Below are 19,762 nucleotides of genomic sequence, written 5' to 3'. Positions count from 1 at the left end.
CCCCGCTCCTCCTGGCCCCGATGCTGTCCCCCAGCTGGGCAACGAAACATCTGCACGACGAAGACCACCTGATCCGCAAGCCCAGCCCTGGGCGACCGAGGCTCCGGGGCAGGGCGAAGGAAGGCGGGTGTGGGAGGCGCGGAGCCCGTCCCTCCCTCCCTCCCTCGCCCGCCCGGGTTGGCTGCCGCCCGGCCGCCCCTCTCGGTCCGCCCCACGCCGCTCGGCCCGGGCAGGAGAGCGAAGATGGCGACGCGGGTGGGCGGCCTCCCAGCCGGACCCTGGCTGCGGGCGCTGCGCGGAGGAGGAGACCTCCGGCCGGGAGCCCGGTGAGCCCCCCCCTCCGCTCCTCGTTCTCCCTCCTCCTTTTCTTCCTTCGCTTCTTCCTTCCTTCGGGTTCCCCCCACTTCCTCTCCTCTTTCTCCTCCTCCTCCTCCTCTTCCACTTGCCTTCCCCCCCTCTTCCTTTCCCTCCTCTTCCTCCTTCCCTTTCTCTTCTTCCCTTTTCTCCTTCTCCCTCGTCTTCCTCCTTCCCTCCTTCCTCTTCTTTGTTTCTCCTTCTCTTTCTCCTCCCCCCTTTTCTCCTCCCTCTCCTCCTCCTCCTCCTCTTCTCCCTCCTTCCTTTTCTCCTCTTCCTCCTCTTCTATGTTTCTCCTTCTCTTTCTCCCTCTCCTCCTCCTCTTTCTCCTCCCCCCCTTTTCTCCTCCTCCTCCTCTTCTCCCTCCTTCCTTTTCTCCTCTTCCTCCTCTTCTATGTTTCTCTTTCTCCCTCTCCTCCTCCTCTTTCTCCTTCTCCCTTTTCTCCTCCTCCTCCTCCTCTCCCTCCTTCCTTTTCTCCTCTTCCTCCTCTTCTATGTTTCTCCTTCTCTTTCTCCCTCTCCTCCTCCTCTTTCTCCTCCCCCTTTTCTCCTCCCTCTCCTCCTCCTCCTCCTCTTCTCCCTCCTTCCTTTTCTCCTCTTCCTCCTCTTCTATGTTTCTCCTTCTCTTTCTCCCTCTCCTCCTCCTCTTTCTCCTCCTCCCTTTTCTCCTCCTCCTCCTCCTCCTCTCCCTCCTTCCTTTTCTCCTCCTCCTCCTCCTCTTTGTTTCTCCTTCTCTTTCTCCCTCCCTCCCCTCCTCCTCTTTCTCTGATCCCTGCATGGAGAGGCAGCCTTGGGGTGGCTGGAGGAGGGGAGGGGTCGAGTGGCTGGCTCTCTCCGAGGGAGCAAAGGTGGGGGGAGTGAGGGTCAGCCTCTCCCCTTGTTCCGGCCCACTGGAGACCCCCTCCCCCAGCTGCCTCTGGAGCCCGTCTTTGCTTTCTCAAACTCTCTTGCGAAGAGCCAAACATGGGGGCCGCTCCCCCTTTTGCTGGAAAGCCGACCCCCCTCCCCCACAAGAAGGAGTACTGGCCCCCAGGACTTACCTGGGCTCAGGCTGTGTTGCATTCTCACACTTTGGCTGGGGAGGTTGTGTGAATCCAGCCTGCCTGGGGTCCACCTGTAGGTCTTCTTCACACACCCCCTCCCAGGAGATGGAGCGGGGGGAACGGTGAGCAAAAGCTGGAAGCCCCTTGGTTTGGATGGTCCAGGCCTCCTTGTCTGGGCAGGGGGTGGACTGGAAGATCTTTGAGGTCCCCTTCAGCCCAGTTCTCAGTGGAGTCCTGCAAGGAGAGCTTTGGGTTGATGGGAAAGGAATGTCAATGTGGAAAACTTGTTAATAATAATAATAATGGTAATAATAATAATAATAATAATAATAATCCCAGCACAGTTATCTCATCTGCTGATACACTGCAGCTTTTTTGTGTATAACAACAGTAACAACAACAGTAATAATGATAACCCAGCATAGTTATCTCATTTGCTGTGTACACTGTAGTTTTTTGCATATAATAATAACAACAACAATAATAATAATAGCCATCCCTGGATGCACAAAATAACATTTAAGCCCTTCTTTCGTTCATTACAAATTTAAAAGATGGGTTACCTGGTGCTCCCACCGCCCTTTTCTCCTCAAACAATCTGTGAACGGGTAGTGAGTTTGCAGAACTGAAGGTCAAGTGGAGTCAAGGTCTCGCCGGCCTGGCCAAGCATTGTAAAGGTAAAAAAGGTAAAGGTTCCCTTCGCACCTACATGCTAGTCATTTCCGGCTGTAGGAGCGGGGTGCTCACCTCCGTTGCAAAGCCGAAGAGCCAGCGCTGTCCGAAGACGGTCTCTGTGGTCATGTGGCCGGCATGATTAAACACCAAAGGCGCACGGAACGCTGTTATTTTCCCACCAAAGAGGCTCCTATTTTTCTGCTTGCATTTTTTACATGCTTTCAAACTGCTAGGTTGGCAGAAGCTGGGACAAGGAACGGGAGCTCACTCCATGACGCGGCACTAGGGATTCGAACCGCCGAACTGCCGACTCTTCTGATCGACAAGCTCATTGTCTTAGCCACTGAGTGTCCCTCATAGTGGTGTTTGAACCTTCACCAACCTTCATCATCTTCATTCCAGCCATTGTCCACCCAATGAAGGATGAAGGCCTCTTCCGCATGTGTCCAACTAATACGTCCCTGGGCTTCCTTTGGTCCATTGGACCCACCATAACTTGCTGATGTGGTCGATCCCTTGTTTTGGGTCTCTTTCATGGATGCTTTTTAATCTAGTGGGATCCATTTTGGGGTCCACCTGCCATCTTCTTGCTATATGACCGGCCCGTTTCTGTTCCAATTCTTTGACTTTCTGGATGGCATCGTATTACTTCCGTTCATCCTCTTAATCCATGCATGGATCTTTCCGTGGCTGTCTTTGCACCCCTCGCAGCTTCTGTATCGGTTGTGAGATTGGTGCCCATGTTTCACCGGCATATGCAAGAGTGGTGGCGGCGGAGTGGTTGGAATGCAGTATTGCAGGCCGACTCTGCCCACAGCTAGAAAGTTCGATTCTGACTGACTCTAGGTTGACTCAGCCTTCCATCCTTCTGAGGTCGGTAAATGAGGACCCAGATTGTTGGGGGGAAGAGGCTGACTCTGTAAACTGCTTAGAGAGGGCTATAAAGCTGTATATAAGTGCTACTGCATTGCTCTCCCTTTTCTCTTTCTTTCTCTCTCTTCTATCCCACCCTTCCTTCTTTCCTACCTTCCTTCCTTCTTTCTTTTCTAACTTCTTTCCTTCTTCTTTCTTTCCTTCTTTTTTCTTTCCTCTTCCCTCCTTCCTTCTTTCCTAACTTCCTTCCTTCTTTCTTCCCTAACTTCTTTCCTTCTTCTCTTTCCTTCTTTCTTTCCTCTTTCTTTCCTCTTTCTTTCTTTCCTCTTCCTTCCTTTCCCCTTCCTTCCTTCCTTCCTTCCTTCCTTCCTTCCTTCCTTTCCCCTTCCTTCCTTCCTTCCTTCCTTCCTTCCTTCCTTCCTTCCTTCCTTCCTTCCTTTCTTTCTTGGAGGAAAGGTTGCTGAAAACAACAGCATTTCCTGAGGTGGCAAAATTGACTTGTTTGATCAGGGGAAAGGGAACAAAAATAGATTTGTCAGCAACTAGAAAGCTTGTACAGGCTTTTTGCTGAAAAACTGGGACGTGATTTATTTTGATTTTGGTGATTACAAAGCATAGAATATAGGAAGAAGGGGCCCATGATATACCTTTACAGTCTTATAATACAAATGCATTTATAATTCCTGCGAAAAAATCGAAAGTCCCTTTATAATTTTTATTTTGCTTATTAGGTGTTTTTCCTTCTTCTGTAAATTAAGGAGAGGGTTGCCAACCAGGGATCTCAGATTAGCCCCGTTGAAAAGATTGTTTGCTCGGTATTTTCTGAAGTTAATGAGTAACGAGGGTTGGAGCAAAGGTCTTGATCAAATAAAACGGTGTGTGTGGATATTATTAATAAAAGTTGATTGGTGTATACTGGATTACCTCTCTGGGAGACTATATTGGTCCTGGTTTGTTTAGTCAGCTCATTTTATCCAAAGAGAGCTAATAGGGAAGGATTTGATTGCATTTGGTGTTCAAGAAAGTATATCTTTTTAAAAAAAAAAAACAATTTTATTGGTTTTTTAACAAACAAACAAAACATAAAAACATCAGCTCTCTTCCATACTTATATACAAATAGTGTGTCGGTTGGTTCATCAGTTTTGTGCATTCATTTCGTAGTCACAGTTACAATTACATTACATAATAACTCTTATTATCAATCCAAACTTGTATATCCTCATATCATTATTGAAAGAAAAAGAAAAAAAGATTTGACTATACTTTTATTCAATCATGCCTTATGAGAGAACTATACTTTAAGTAATTTATTCTATAACAAATCGTATAATCGTACCAATTCTATCCTAAGAAAAAAGAAAAAAAAACATTTTATAAACGTAATGTCAAGTAACAAAAGAAAAGGGAGAAGAAAAGTCAATAATCTTCCTTATTACCTAAGTATATCTTATTTCAGGAGTACTACAAAGAATAAGAGGTTGAGTAGAATAGGATTGGATAGGATAGGACAGGAATAGAATTTAGAATAGAATTCTTAGCTGAAACATTAAAAAAAAGGTGGTACTGCTGCCTTTGTCTTGGGTTTGCTCTCTTGGGACCAGGTTTGGGTCAGAACAGCAGCCTTGAAATCCGAATCAAGCCATAAAAATATAAACGTCTCGCCTTCTCTTTTGCAGGGGTTATTCCAAAGACAGCGAAAGCAGCTGGTTTCGCTCGCTCTTCGTCCACAAGGTGGATCCCCGAAAAGACGCCCATTCCAACCTCCTGTCCAAGAAAGAGACCAATCACCTCTACAAGATCCAATGTGAGCCCCTCCCTGCCCGATTTCTATGGGTTTGGGTTTTTTTCCCCCTCCTCTTTCTTTCCTGGAGCTACTTCAGTCGCACCACCAAATCCTAATTTCACGGGCCACTGAAAGAGGCTTGGACTTCAATTCCCAGAATTCCCCAGCCGGCAATGCCGGCTGGGGAATTCTGGGAATTGGAAGTCCACATGATAAGCTGTAAAGTTGACGGTCTTGATTATTACTTAATGATTTACGAAATGTATTATTTGCCTAACCTGTGTGGAGGCCGTTTCGCCTCCCAGAGGCTCGAGGAAGCCTCTGCAGCCTCGGGAGGCCGAAAACGGGTCCATTTCGGTACTTCCGGTATTTCCAGAAGCCCCGTTTTTTCAGCCTCCCGAGGCTGCAGAGGCTTCCCTCGAGCCTCTGGGAGGGCGAAAATGGCCTCAAAACGGGTCGAAAATCAGCTGGGAGGCGTGCGCATGCACAGCGCAAGTAAATTTGGCTGGGGCTTGCGTGCCGTAGATTCACCGTCACGGCTTTAAGTGAACGCACCCGTTGCCTTAAGCCCAGGTTTATTTAAACCCAGGTCTGTTAAATAAGCCATGACTGCTAGAGTTCGTACAGCATGCAAAGCCAAAATCTAACCCAAGAATGCTTTGCAGTAGATGAGATCTTTGCAAAAAGGGTATTTTTTTCCCCCGCCAGTGCTGTGATTTCTGGGTGGAATTCTTTGAAGCTGCCAATCCATTTGCTGTGATTCACTTCCTGTCCGTGTTTTTTTTTCTTCTGGGCCCTTCCCTGTTGCTTTCTCTTCAACCACTTTTTCTTTCTCTCCTTTTCCAGTCCACAATGTGAAGCCCGAATGCTTGGATTCCTACAACAGACTCGCGTAAGGATCAGCCTATCTCGTTCTTCATGGTTCAGTAAACCGCAACGTATTTCCTTAATGGTCCTATTGGGGTAGCCCCACAGTATTGCACAATATATATTTGATTGACGCAGCTCTTAGAATGCAGAATTGCAGGCTGACTCTGCCTGGAGTTCGATCCTGACCAGCTCAAGGTTGACTCAGCCTTTCCGTCCTTCCGAGGTCGGTAAAATGAGAAGATCCAGATTGTTGGGGGAAAGAGGCTGACTCTGTAAATCACTTAGGGCTGGAAAATCACTGTGAAGCGGTATATAAGTCTAAGAGCTAAGTGGGAAGAAAGGAAGGGAAGGGTAGGGAAGGGAGGGAGGAAGGAAGGAAGGAAGGAAGGAAGGAAGGAAGGAAGGGTCGTTGTGGACCGTGATTAGAATGCAACACTGCAGGCTAACTCACCGCTCACTGTCAGCAGTTCAATCCCAGCCAGCTCACGGTCGACTCAGCTTTCCGTCCTTCTAAGGTCGATAAAACGAGGACCCAGATTGCTGGGGGGCAAGAGGCTGACTATAAACCTCTTAGAGAGGGCTGTAAAAAGCACTGTGAAGTGGTCTGTAAGTCTAAGCGCTATTGCTATTGTATTTCTGAGCAGCCAAGAATAACAGCGAAGGGTGTGTTTGTTGGTCCAAGGGAAACGTTTTGCATTCAAATAATTGCATTCAAGTGACTCGACAAACCCATCCTTCGCTGTTGGTTATCCTCCATTGCACACTCAGTAACTTGTGAAGCGAGCCGAGGGAAGGTCCAGCTTTTAGCAGCACCGCAATCCTGAAATTGACCATTATTTAACAGATATTTGCTTTCTCTCCCTCTGTTAAATGTTGGGCCTTGCTCTGCAGGGAAGAAGTCCTCCCCAAGCTGCACTCAGACACCGGGTATCCATGCGAACTGGTTGGGAACTGGAATACCTGGTACGGCGAGCAGGACCAGGCAGGTAAGAAGAAGCTGCGTGAAGGGCACTGTACAGGACACAATCCTCACATAACGACCATCTGTTTTCGTGACTGTTCAAGGTAACGAACGGTGCTGCAAAAGGCGATTTAGGTCCCTCACACTTACAACACGGTCACAGGCATTCTCACCATGTCACTTAACAACAGGATTTCCAATCCCTCTCATGGTCATAAGTCAAGGTCGGCCTGTAGTGTTTTCTACCTATTTTTCTACTGATTTTTCCACCGATTTTCTATTTTTTCTACTGATTTTTCTACAATTTTTCTTCTGATTTTTCCACTGATTTTCTATTTTTTTCTATTGATTTTTCTACTGATTTTTCCACTGATTTTCTATTGATTTTTCTAGATTTTTCTACAATTTTTCTTCTAATGTTTCTATTGATTTTCTATTTTTTCTATAGATTTTTCTACTTATTTTCTATTGATTTTCTACAATTTTTCTTCTGGTTTTCTATTGATTTTTCTACTGATTTTTCTACAATTTTTCTACTGGTTTTTCTATTTTTCTGTTGATTTTTTACTGATTTTTTACTGATTTTTCTATAGATTTTCTATTGATATTTTTTTACAGATTTTTGATTGATTTTTCTATTATTTTTCTACTGATTTTATATTGATTTTTCTACTGGTTTTTCTACAATTTTTCTACTGATTTTCTACCGATTTTTCTACAATTTTTCTACAGTTTTTCTACCAATTTTTCTTTTGATTTTTTTACTGATTTTTCTATTGATTTTCTATTGATTTTTTTACTGATTTTTCTACTGATTTTTACTGATTTTTCTACTGATTTTTCTATTGATTTTTACTAATTTTCAATTCACCTTCACCAGGCTTTCACTGTGAAAAACGGTCATAAAGTCACTCTTTTCAGTGCCATTGTAACTTCAAATGGCCGCTAAATGAACCCTTGTAAGCCGAGGATCACCAGTGCCGTGGGACAACCCAGCCCAAGGCTCCCGTACATTTTATATCGACTCCTTCCCTTTGGGGCTCTGTAAGGCTCAGAACGTTTTGTCTCCCTGCAGTTCACATCTGGAGATTCGTCGGTGGCTATTCGGCCCTCATGGAGTCCATGAACAAACTGAGGGAGAACCAGGTATTTGGGGGTGACACCCCATGAAGCCCCCATCTTGGCTCCTGGAGCAGGTTGCCGTGCTGTTTGAATACCTGTCATTTATTTATTTGATAAAATTATATGTGTCGGACACCGGCAACATCAGGAGATTCAGACAGTTCAAATGAGTATATAGGTTTTGTCATCCCTCTGTTGGAATCTGATTCGGAGGGGAAAGCCGGGAAACTGACAGGGAGCGGGGAGTGTGGCTCCATTGGCTGTGGAGGAAACTGGGGAAGGGCAAAGTCCGGCTGGGCAGAGCAGGGGGGGTAGGAGGAGAGGTAGAGCAAGGCAGAAGGAATTCAGAGGAAGACCCAGGCCCACCCCCTCTTCATCCTAGGGTACGCAGGGAGGAACGGAGAAGAGAGCAATGTGGGTTGCATGGCTTACGGGGGAGGAAAGGGCCCTGATTCCCTTCATTAGCTGCAGCTGGGAACAAGGTTGCAATTCCTTCTCCTGCCCTGTCAAGTTAATTAATGCAGCGTGGTTTGTTTGGATTTTTAGTTACAGTTTGTATGTACTTTGTTTTCGGACTGAATTTCCTCCACTTAAAGGCTGTTCCTGAGATAGTTTTTCTCCAACCGAAGGTAACCTGGACACCGAGGGCAAAGTTGGAGATAATAAAGGGACTCTTCTTGTTTATTTGCCTTTGTGCCACACCCTGGGTCATCACTGGGGTTTATCACAGGTTTATTGCAAGCTTAAGCTCGCAACAAGAACCTGAACTACTAACGGTCAAGGGAAATGAGCGGGAGATAAGACTAGAAAGGAATTCAAGATCTCTGGTGAGCACGCAGGGATTCCTGGCTGATGACATGTTTGACTCTCCCTCCTTCACTCAGATACCCTTGTCATCTCAGTAACCTATTATTGTAGGAAGAAATTAATACCTTCCCACCTCTGTGGATGTCAGTCCAGAATTACCTATCTACCCTTCTTCTGTTCTGGCAGGAATATTTGCAATTCCGTAAAGAGAGGAGTCAGATGCTCCATTCCCGGAGGAACCAGCTGCTCCTGGAGTTCAGTTTCTGGAATGAGCCTCTGCCCCGCCCCGGGCCCAACATCTACGAGCTGCGAACGTACAAGTTGAAGGTCAGATCTCTTTGCAAGAAGCCCTTAAGAAAGTGACTTTTCTCCCTGGTCACACCCAATTAAAAAGAATTCCACTGTTTCTTCGCCTCCTCCTTTAAAAAAGACTCAGCTTCTAACTACAGGGAAATCTAATAAGTCAGTGTTTCTCAACCGGAAGATAGGTGGACTTCAACTCCCAGAATTCCCCTTGCCTGGCTGTGGAATTCTGGGAGTTGAAGTCCACCTAACGTCCAGTGGCCAAAGTTGAGAAACAATAAGTAATGTCTTCTCCAATCCATCTCTCATTTCCAGATACCCCCAAAATGGGCCCATCTGCTTTGCCCTCTCCCCTCCATTTCGCACTCTTAGGGGTGGGTCCCAGTTGAGAAATGGAGGTCCAAGATAAACATGACTTTGGGCCAATCACCAGGACTCAGTGAGTTCTAGTCCCGCCTTAGGCACGAAAGCCAGGAGATGGTGAGTTCTAGTCCCACCTTAGACATGGAAGCCAGCTGGGTGACTTTGGGCCAATCACTAGGAAGCTGTGAGTTCTAGTCCTGCCTTAGGCACGAAAGCCAGCTGGTTGACTTAGGGCCAATCACTAGGAGGCTGTGAGTTCTAGTCCCGCCTTAGGCACGAAAGCCAGGAGATGGTGAGTTCTAGTCCCGCCTTAGGCACGAAAGCCAGGAGATGGTGAGTTCTAGTCCCACCTTAGATATGGAAGCCAGCTGGGTGACTTTGGACCAATTGGCAGCAGGCTGTGAGTTCTAATCCTGCCTTAGGCATAAAAGCTGGCTGGGTGACTTTGAGCCAGTCTCTCTCTTTTAGCTCAACCCACCTCACAGGATTGTTGTGGTGGGGCACATAGGAGGAAGAAGTCATATTCTATATGTTCCCTGCCTTGAGCTATTTATAAAGTAATGAAGGAGGGATTACAGTGTAATTAATTTATGTTCTGATCCGCCTGTAAAGCCTTAGATTTGCCAATTCGGTGCCATGAAATCTTTGAAACCATTTCTGCAATCATGTCTTTTCTTTCTGACTTTCAGCCCGGGACCATGATTGAATGGGGAAACAACTGGTAAGCAGTTCAGATATTTTAAAAAGTATAGGCGATGCCGTCAGGGCTTCAAGGCAGAAGGGTTTGCTCTCTGCTTATACCCAAGTTGGGTCAAAGCTGCTTTCCCCTGTGTAAGAATGCCTCAACATTGTGGAAACAGGCAGTATTAATTATTAGTGCCCGTGTTTCTTCATCTCACCCTTTCTTGGTCGGCGCAGGGCTCGGGCAATTAAACATCGTCAAGATAACCAGGAAGCGGTCGGCGGCTTCTTCTCCCAAATCGGAGAGTTGTACATCGTACATCATTTGTGGGGTAGGTAGCTTTGCAATCCATCGTTTCTTTTCCCCGAATGCCATCACTCTGCTAAACAAATAATTCCCTCAACACTGTCTTAACTATTTACTAAGTCTGCACTGCTATTACTATTAATCTTCCCATTCTTCCTTTCACCCATCTCCTCCCACTTGTGACTGTGTGACTGTAAACCTTGTTGCTTGCATCCTTACAATTTTTATTGACTGTTTCCTAATATGGTTTGATTGCTTATTGTACCCTATGACTATAATTAAGTGTTGTACCTGATGATTTTTGACCAATGTATCTTTTCTTTTATGTACACCGAGAGCATAAGCACCAAGACAAATTCCTTGTGTGTCCAATTCACTCTGCTAAACAAATAATTCCCTCAACACTATCCAACTATTTACAAAGTCTGCACTACGATTAATCTTCTCATCACTCCTTATCGCCCATCCCCTCCCACTTGTGACTGTATGACTATCACTTGTTGCTTGCATCCTTATAATTTTTATTGACTGCTTCGTGGTATGATTTTATTGCTTATTGTACCCCATGACTATCATTAAGTGTTGTACCTGATGATTCTTGACTCTTGACGAATGTATTTTTTCTTTTATGTACACTGAGAGCATTTGCACTAAGAGAAATTCGTTCTGTGTCCGATTCACTCTGCTAAACAAATCATTTCCTCAATACTGTCAAACTATTTACTAAATCTGCATTACTATTACTATTATTATTAATCTTTTCATCCTTTCTTTCACCTATCTCCTCCCACTTATGACTGTATGAATGTAACTTTGTTGCTTGTATCCTTATGATTTATGATTATGATTATTATCATTATCATTGTTGTTATTTTATTGACTATTAGTATGATTTGATAGGTCCTACCTTATTATTGTGTTTCCTAGTATGTTTTATATGTATGTATGTATGTTTTCTTAAGTTTTCGCAGGTACTTACATGTATGGCATTCGGCTTTGTTCGGGTATTTTCCCACGTCATTGTAGTTGTGCTTTTAAAGTTGTAGCAATGTTTCGGCAGAATCTCATCTGCCATCATCAGGCTTCTGTATAGTGTTCGTCTGTATATATATATATATATATATATATATATATATATATATATATATATATATATATATATATATATATATATATATATATATGGTTTTATATATTTATTATATATATTATAGGAAATTTTATATAGATAGATAGATAGATAGATAGATAGATAGATAGATAGATAGATAGATCGATCTTTGGTTGTTCGGGTTTTCTCCCGCGTAAGATTCGAAGTATCTAGGCAACGTTTCGATGAAGTCTCATTCATCATCTTCAGGCTTCTTTCTTCGGCTCTGTGCTTCTCAGAGTGAATGTATATATGTATATATGTATGTATGTATGGCATTCAGCTTTGTTCGAGTATTTTCCACGTCATTGTAGTTGTGCTTTTAAAGTTGTGTGTGTGTGTGTGTATATAATTTCCTAGTATGATTTATAATACCTTATGACTACCTCTAAATGTTATACGTATAATTCTTGATGTATGTATCTTTGAGAGCATATGCATATTTATTTTTTGATAGTTTTTCTGGGGAGAGGTTACATGTTTTATTTATCTAGGATTAGGATTTGATTGAGCCTTACTCAACTTGGGATTCCGCAAGAGGTCATTGGAGGCTTTGCAAGAAATGACGATGGGGTGGGGGGAATGGTTTTTGAACGTTGTAAGCTGGCCGAGTTATCCAATTCAGCTGTGGATTGAACCCCCAAGCTGTAGTATTAGCATCCGTTCACTTACGGTCCAATTTGCGTGAAAGTAACCTTCTAATTTAGATGTTTCTTTGGTCGCTTTGCAGCCTACAAAGATCTACAATCTCGAGAGGAGACGAGGAATGCTGCCTGGAGGAAGCGAGGATGGGATGAAAATGTTTACTACACAGGTCAGGACATTTTGAGGAGGATCTCCCAGACATCTTATCCAAAGTTGAGGCTGCTTCGGCGTGCCAATCACTGCTGGGGCTGGGACTGCAATCACATGACCTTCTTTTTCAGCCTTCTGTGACAGTTTCCCAGCCAATCTTGCAATCCTTGGCTGCCTTCCCCTCTCAACTCCAGACACTTAATCTGCCTGCTGAAGAGGGGGGGAGGGGAGGGAAAGAAGGAAGGAAGGAAGACAAGAAGAAGAAAAAGATGAGAAGGGAGAGAGGGAGGGAGAAAGGGAGGCGAAAAGAAAAAAAGGTGAGGAAGGAGAAAGGAAGGAAGAAAGGAAAGAAGGAAAGAGGGATAGGTTGGGGGAAAAGGAAGGGAAGGAAGGAAGGAAGGCAAGAAGAAAAAAAGATGAGGGAGGAAGGAAGAAAGGAAAGAGAGATAGGTTGGGGCAAAAAGGAAGATAAGGGAGGGAAGGAAGGAAGGTAAGAAGGGAGGGAGGGAGGAAAGAAGGAAAGATAGGTTGGGGCAAAAAGGAAGGGAAGAGGGAGGGAAGGAAGGAAGAAAGATGAGAAGAAAAAGGTGAGGGAAGGAGGAAGGAAGAAAGGAAAGAGGGATAGGTTGGGGGAAGAAGGGAAGAGGGAGGGAAGGAAGGAAGAAAGGAAGGAAGGAAGGAAGGAAGGAAGGAAGGAAGGAAGGAAGGAAGGAAGGAAGGAAGGAAGGAAGGAAGGAAGGAAAGAAGAAAAAAAAAGATGAGGGAGGAAGGAAGAAAGGAAAGAGAGATAGGTTGGGGCAAAAAGGAAGATAAGGGAGGGAAGGAAGGAAGGTAAGAAGGGAGGGAGGGAGGAAAGAAGGAAAGATAGGTTGGGGCAAAAAGGAAGGGAAGAGGGAGGGAAGGAAGGAAGAAAGATGAGAAGAAAAAAAGGTGAGGGAAGGAGGAAGGAAGAAAGGAAAGAGGGATAGGTTGGGGGAAGAAGGGAAGAGGGAGGGAAGGAAGGAAGAAAGGAAGGAAGGAAGGAAGGAAGGAAGGAAGGAAGGAAGGAAGGAAGGAAGGAAGGAAAGAAGAAAAAAAAGATGAGGGAGGAAGGAAGAAAGGAAAGAGAGATAGGTTGGGGCAAAAAGGAAGATAAGGGAGGGAAGGAAGGAAGGTAAGAAGGGAGGGAGGGAGGAAAGAAGGAAAGATAGGTTGGGGCAAAAAGGAAGATAAGGGAGGGAAGGAAGGAAGGTAAGAAGGGAGGGAGGGAGGAAAGAAGGAAAGATAGGTTGGGGCAAAAGGAAGATAAGGGAAGGAAGGAAGGAAGGTAAGAAGGGAGGGAGGGAGGAAAGAAGGAAAGATAGGTTGGGGCAAAAAGGAAGGGAAGAGGGAGGGAAGGAAGGAAGAAAGATGAGAAGAAAAAAAGGTGAGGGAAGGAGGAAGGAAGAAAGGAAAGAGGGATAGGTTGGGGGAAGAAGGGAAGAGGGAGGGAAGGAAGGAAGAAAGGAAGGAAGGAAGGAAGGAAGGAAGGAAGGAAGGAAGGAAGGAAGGAAGGAAGGAAAGAAGAAAAAGGAGGGAGGAAAGGAAGGGATGGAGGGAGGGAGCATTTCCTGTTGGCCAAGGCTATCTCAAGTTGGGTGCGGAGAACGACAAGCCACCATATCCCGAGACAGTGTCTCACTCTGTGACGCTTTGACTGTCCTTCTGTGTTTGCAGTTCCTCTCGTGCGGAGCATGGAGTCCCGAATCATGATCCCTTTGAAGATTTCCCCGTTGCAGTGACCCGCCTTCCCTGGGCGGCACCAAGCTCAGACGTCACCCGGGTGAAGAAGAGGAAAACAACCCCCACCCCCCCAAAAAAAACTTCATTACATTTCGTCCCCCCCTCCAATAATCTTCGTGACATCCCGATTTCCTAACTTTTTCCTGCTTCGTTTAGAGCGGTGTCGTTGCTCCACCTCGGGCGCCTGGGCGGGCTTCGACTCCCAGAATTCCCCAGCCAGCACCCTTGCAAGAAAGCAAAGAGTTGGCATGGCTGGCTGGGGGAATTCTGGGAGTTGAAGGCCCCACACAGGCATCTTAAAAGCGTCAGGGGTCCCCGACTCCCGAGCCACGGCCTGTTTGCAACCGGACCCTGGGCCGGCGCGCGCACACAGCTCAACTCGTGCGTTTGTGCAGTGGGCCGGTGTGCATTCACACACCGTTGAGCTGCCCTACCGGCCCACTGTTCACGTGGCCCAGTTCCTCTCTTCCTCCCCAGCTGGGCCACCAAGTTGCAAAAATCGAGGGCTGCTGCCCTGGGTTGAGTCAGACCAAGCTAGAAAGATTCTATCCTTTTTTCTTTCTTTTTTTTAAATCATTCCATTCTTATTTTTTGTCCTCTTCATCGGCCTGTTATTTCCCCAGGGAAGAGCAGAGGGGTGCTGGATGCGTGAATGCTTAGCTTGTTCTGCCAAGAAACAGGAAAATCAAATATTGAATCGATGGCCGTTGACACCTTGAGCGCTGAGCTTGGTGAGGGAGGGGCGCTTTTGTTTAAAAAAAAATAAATGGGCACCAAATTCTCTTGCTTAGTGTCCGGTCTCTTTCCTGGTGGGGGGGAAAGTTGAGTTCCTCTCCCCACCCAACCCAGCCTCTTTTGGAAGGACAAGCATTCTGACATCCTTGGGAGCATGGATGTGCGCCTGCTGCGGCACGCGGATGCTCTTGGGCGTGTGAGAGAATGGATGACGGTAGCAATAATAATTAATAAAAAGGTCTTCTTTTCAAGGGCCGTGTGGCCTGCCTTATTGCATGCGTAAATTAAATATTTAATAGAACAGAGGAATAGAAGAGAAGAGAAGAGAAGAGAAGAGAAGAGAAGAGAAGAGAACAGAATAGAATAGAAAAGGATCGGAAAGAATAGAAAAGAATAGAAATAGGATAGGATAGGATAGAATTGAATTGAATTGAATTGAATTGAATTGAATTGAATAAGAAAGGATAGGATAGGATAGAATAGAATAAGAATAGAATAGAATAGAATGAGAAAGAATAGAATAGAAAAGAATAAAATAGGATAGAATAGAATAGGAAACGATAGGATGGAATAAGAATAGAATGAGAATAGAATAGAATAGAATAGAATAGAATAGAATAGAATAGAATAGAATAATTTATTGGCCAAATGTGATTGGACACAAGGAATTTGTTTTTGTGCAAATGCTCTTAGTGTACATAAAAGAGACATTCGTCAAGAATCATCAGGTACAACACTTAATAACAGTCATAGGGTACAATAAGCGATCAAATCATACTAGGAAACAGTCAGTATAAATCATAAGGATACAAGAAACAAAGTTACGCTCATACAGTCACAAACGGGAGGGGATGGGCGATAAGGAGTGATGAGAAGATTAATAATAATAGTGCAGACTTTGTCAATAGTTGGACAGGGTTGAGGGAATTATTTGTTTAGCGGAGTGATGGCATTCGGGGAAAACTCTCCTTGTGTTTAGTTGTTCTGGTGTGCAGGGCTCTATAGCATCGTTTTGAGGGAAGGAGTTGAAACAGTTTGTGTCCGGGATGTGAGGGGTCTGTAAATATTTTCACAGCCCTCTTTTTGACTCGTGCAGTATACGGGTCCTCCATGGAAGGCAGGTCGGTAGCCATTGTTTTTTCTGCAGTCCTAATTCCTCTCTGAAGTCTGTGTCTGTCCTGTTGGGTTGCAGAACCAAATTTGTGCACTGATCTGGGTGCACTGGAAGCACTCCTGCTTGAGAGGTTGGGGCAGAAGTTGTGTCCACAAAGGGACAGACTGTAATTACGCACACGCTTATTTTAAAAACAGGTCTTGTTTTATTTCAACACTGGGAATTATATTCATTCCCAACCGGTAATGACTCTCAAACAGTTCCACGAGATAAGCACCCACCTTTCTTTCTTGTGAAGTGCTGCCAATAACAAGTGTTCAATGAACTAGAAAAGAAACCAACTGAAGTACAAAGCTTCAAGAATGAATCTGAACCAAGCGAACGGACTTTGCTTCCTGCAAAGGTTTTGTCACCTTTGCCTGTCTTTTATATTTTATGGGAGGGTCCATCACCTCCCAGCCTTACTCCCAAGTCGCCCCTTTTGTCTCGCCTTCTGGCAGCTCTGCGCACACGCACACTGGGAACAGGCTCCCCTTGTTCCTCTTCCTCGCTGCTGCCAGACTCCGGAGGCTCTAGAGGCAGCCCCCCACTCCCAGATGGTCCTGGACCCATCTCTGCATCGGACGCAGGGACCCTCATCTGAGTCCTCTCCAGACACCCGGAGCGGTCCTCGTTCTTCCTCACTGTCTGATTCCGCTGCTGTCTGCACCGGCTGCCAGCGAACCACAACAGAGATAAACAAATGCCAAGAAGGTCGAGACATATCTGTGAGGTGCAGGCTGAGCTGTGAAATTGATCCTTGTTCTCTTTTGTGCTGGTGTCAGGGCAGGGTGCTTGATCAGCACAAGAGCCAAAGTTTCCACGACAAGGGTTTGCAATACTTGCACTTTGGCTGACTTCATCTTCCTTACAAGGAGTCTTTGAAGCATTTATATATATTTTTTTTTAAAGGGGGAGGGATTTTTAATTCATTCGAAGCGTAAGAGGCAACCCTCAACTTACAAGCTGTCAGCGACTGCTTGAAATTATGACAGACCTACCTGGGGGAGGTACGCACTTCCCATTGAACGACTTTTATTGTTTTATCTGTTTATAAAATGCAAAGAAAAATAGGAAATTGAGGGAAGGAAAAAGAGAAAATATGAGGTTTGAGGGAAGAAAGGAATAAAAAAATGGACTTCCGGCTCTAGCACAGCGCAGGATAACATTCTGAACTTTTTACGTTTACACACGAGTATAGAACTAGTCATTTCTATAACAACAAATTTATCTAATTGGCAAAACCAAAGCCAAGAGTTTTATTTTTTATTTTTTCATCACAAGCACAAAATCCAGAAGTGATACCCAAATAAATTACATCCTTAAATAATATTCTCCTCTTTGAACAAAACAATCAATTTAACCATTGCTGCTTTATCTTCCTTGCCGGGGAAATAATACACATTTCTATTTGCACTTCATAGTCTTTAACTGTTAAGTTAAATTACCACCATTTATATTCACAAAATTCAGTCTTTTGAAAGAATATATTCCTTCAGATTCTTTAACCTTAAATGGGAAAAATATTTTTCATCCCATTTTAAAACACAAAACCTTTCTTTTAAAAACATGTCTAAAATCAAAACTTTCCAATACTTCTTTTTTTTAAAAAAAGTTTCTCTTAACATGTATACAGGGAGCCCTCAAGTTATGACCACAATGGAGCCCAAAATTGAATGTCGCTAAGTGAGGCATTTGCTTTGCTCCATTTTACAATTTTTCTCGCCACGTTTGTAAAACGAATCACTGCCGTTTTTAAATGGGTAACGTGGTTGTTAAGAGAATCCCTATTGGCTTTGCTTGCCATTTGACCCGGACGGTATAACGTCTCCTGCCTTGAGCAGGGGGTTAAACTAGATAACCTCTGAGGTCCTTTCCAACCCTGTTCTGCTATGTTCTTTGGAAGCAAAGAGGATGAGGTGAGGTGCAGTTAACCTTGAGCGAGGAAATTTGCATCTAAAGAGACACCTTACAAAAGGTAGCATCAACCTGGTCTCCATCAGGCTAAGAGGCAGGAGGTTGAGTAACTGGGTTGAAGTTACAAGAAGTAACAATAGTAGATATCACCTTCCTTGGACTGGAGATGTTCAGACAGGCTGGATGCCCAAACCCAGCATGCTTGAATCCTGATTCCTGCACAGACCAGGGGTAAGACTAGATGACCTCGAGGCTCCTCCCCAGTTCTCTTGATTCTAAATAAGCCAACCATGGAAATATGAATAGGGGCCATTTCTAGACTTTAAGCAAACAAAGCTTTTCTTCTCAGTAAAAATGGAGAGGTCTTTTTATCAACTGACTTTTGAGTTCTGGATCGTGGCCAGACTGGAGAAAGGAGGAGGGAAAAAAAGAAAGAAAGAAAAAAAAAAGCAGAACTTTGAAATAACTCCCTCTATCTAATCCAGAAATCACGCACAAGGACAAAGATGGTAAGGAGTTTTATGGCCACCAGTCAATCTGCAATCTTTCAAGCCTGATTGTGTTGCAAACCTTGGCAGTTAGATCACCCCATTTTTCGTGGAAGTAAAATATATATATATATATAGTTTTTTTAAAAAAAAATTCCCTTCCAACACACCCCACATGGATTTCCTTTTTGGTTCATTTCAGCCAGCAAATTTCTTGAGTTTCAAATTTTTCCAGGCTTGCAAAACTTAATAATTAAACTCCTGCTCAAAAGGCAACGGTTTATTTATTTATTTTATTATTTGTCAAGCATGTATTACCTAACATGTATAAGTATAAACATGATTATGAGTACATGAAATGGATGTGAATAAAAAGAAACAATAGGACAGGGACGGTAGGCACGCTGGTGCGCTTATGCACGCCCCTTACAGACCTCTTAGGAACGGGGCGAGGTCAACAGTAGACAGTCTTAAGTTTAGGGACAGAAACCTCGCTTTGCTGGAGAAAACCTTTTTTTTTTTCTTTTTTTTTTCTTTACCTCCTTTATTTTATTTTATTTTATATTATACAATCAGGCCAGAAACATATTAACAAGAGAGATCAGAGCAGCAAAAAGAAGCTACTCTGAAAAGTTAAGGAATCAGTTCTCAACAAATGAACCAGCAAATATGTGGAAAACTCTTAAAAACATCACTGACTTCAGCAAACCTCCTTCCCGGGCGGAAGGAAATCAGCAACTAGCCGATGACCTGAATGTGTTTTACTGCAGGTTTGAAAGGAAACTACAGCCACCTATCTCCACAACCCACATCTCAAACACACCAACAACAGCCAAGCCTCCTACAACTGGCCCCAATCCATTGAATCAAATGGATCAAATTTCAGTATTTTAAAGGATGGATCGGTTGAGATGCAGTCATTGGTATATAGGGAGAAGAGAAGAGGAGAAAGCACACAGCCTGGGGGGGTGGGGGGGGCTGTGTTAATTGTACAGGTATCAAATGTGATTCTGCCTAGCTTCCCCTGAAATTACCCCCTCCCAAATTCCCAGGCACTAAAATGTGGCGGCCTCAAAGCTTCCAAATAAAACGTGCCTTCCAAGGCTGACAACTTACGGCAATTGGGAAGAGTTTGCGGTGGGCTCACAGCTGAATGGGAGGAGGTAGTTAAGAGGCAGGCCGGTATGAGAATCACGCACGGTTGGCGGGGACCACTGCATGATTTTGCAAGCCTTAATCTGCTAGTTCCCAAGGGAAATGAAGCCCGTCTGGTAAGATTCTTGTAATATAAGTGAACAACAATAAAGTTGTTGCTTTGGTTTATTAACAGAAACGCTCTTAATTCCTTGCGCCTGACAGAGTAGTTTATAGGGGATTGATGGGCAGCAAGACTCTGAAAGATTTAACGAGAGGCATTTATTCCATTTTTCAGGGCAAAAAGATATTTCTGGGCTGTTCTTTCTGTAGGCTTTCCTAGTGGTCTCCCATCCTGGAGCTAAGCAAGGAGAAGCTTGCTGTCCTTCCCAACCCAAAGTTGGGTAGCCTTCCTGCAACCTATAAAATGAATTAAACTTGGCACCGGAGTGACAAAATCAGAGCAGATTTCCGTCTCTGCACAA

At 44.4% G+C, this 19,762-nt stretch overlaps 1 protein-coding gene across 1 annotated transcript; it reads left to right on the top strand.

Moving 5' to 3' along the window:
- The first annotated feature begins 218 nt into the window (after positions 1-218).
- Positions 219-14,836, top strand: NIPSNAP1 (nipsnap homolog 1). Its single transcript, XM_087913088.1, has 10 exons — positions 219-326; positions 4,624-4,751; positions 5,577-5,622; positions 6,492-6,586; positions 7,637-7,707; positions 8,677-8,817; positions 9,846-9,877; positions 10,075-10,169; positions 12,025-12,108; positions 13,785-14,836. The coding sequence occupies exons 1-10, from the start codon at positions 244-246 to the stop codon at positions 13,847-13,849; spliced, it is 840 nt and encodes a 279-aa protein (XP_087769214.1). The 5' UTR covers positions 219-243; the 3' UTR covers positions 13,850-14,836.
- Positions 14,837-19,762: the final 4,926 nt, after the last annotated feature.

This window comes from Pseudonaja textilis, chromosome 15 (assembly GCF_049901715.1).
Source record: "Pseudonaja textilis isolate UNSWEBS1 chromosome 15, rPseTex1.2, whole genome shotgun sequence".
Lineage (NCBI taxonomy): Eukaryota > Metazoa > Chordata > Lepidosauria > Squamata > Elapidae > Pseudonaja > Pseudonaja textilis.
The sequence above is the reverse complement of the archived record's forward strand: the minus strand, read 5'-3'. Positions and strand labels throughout refer to the sequence as shown.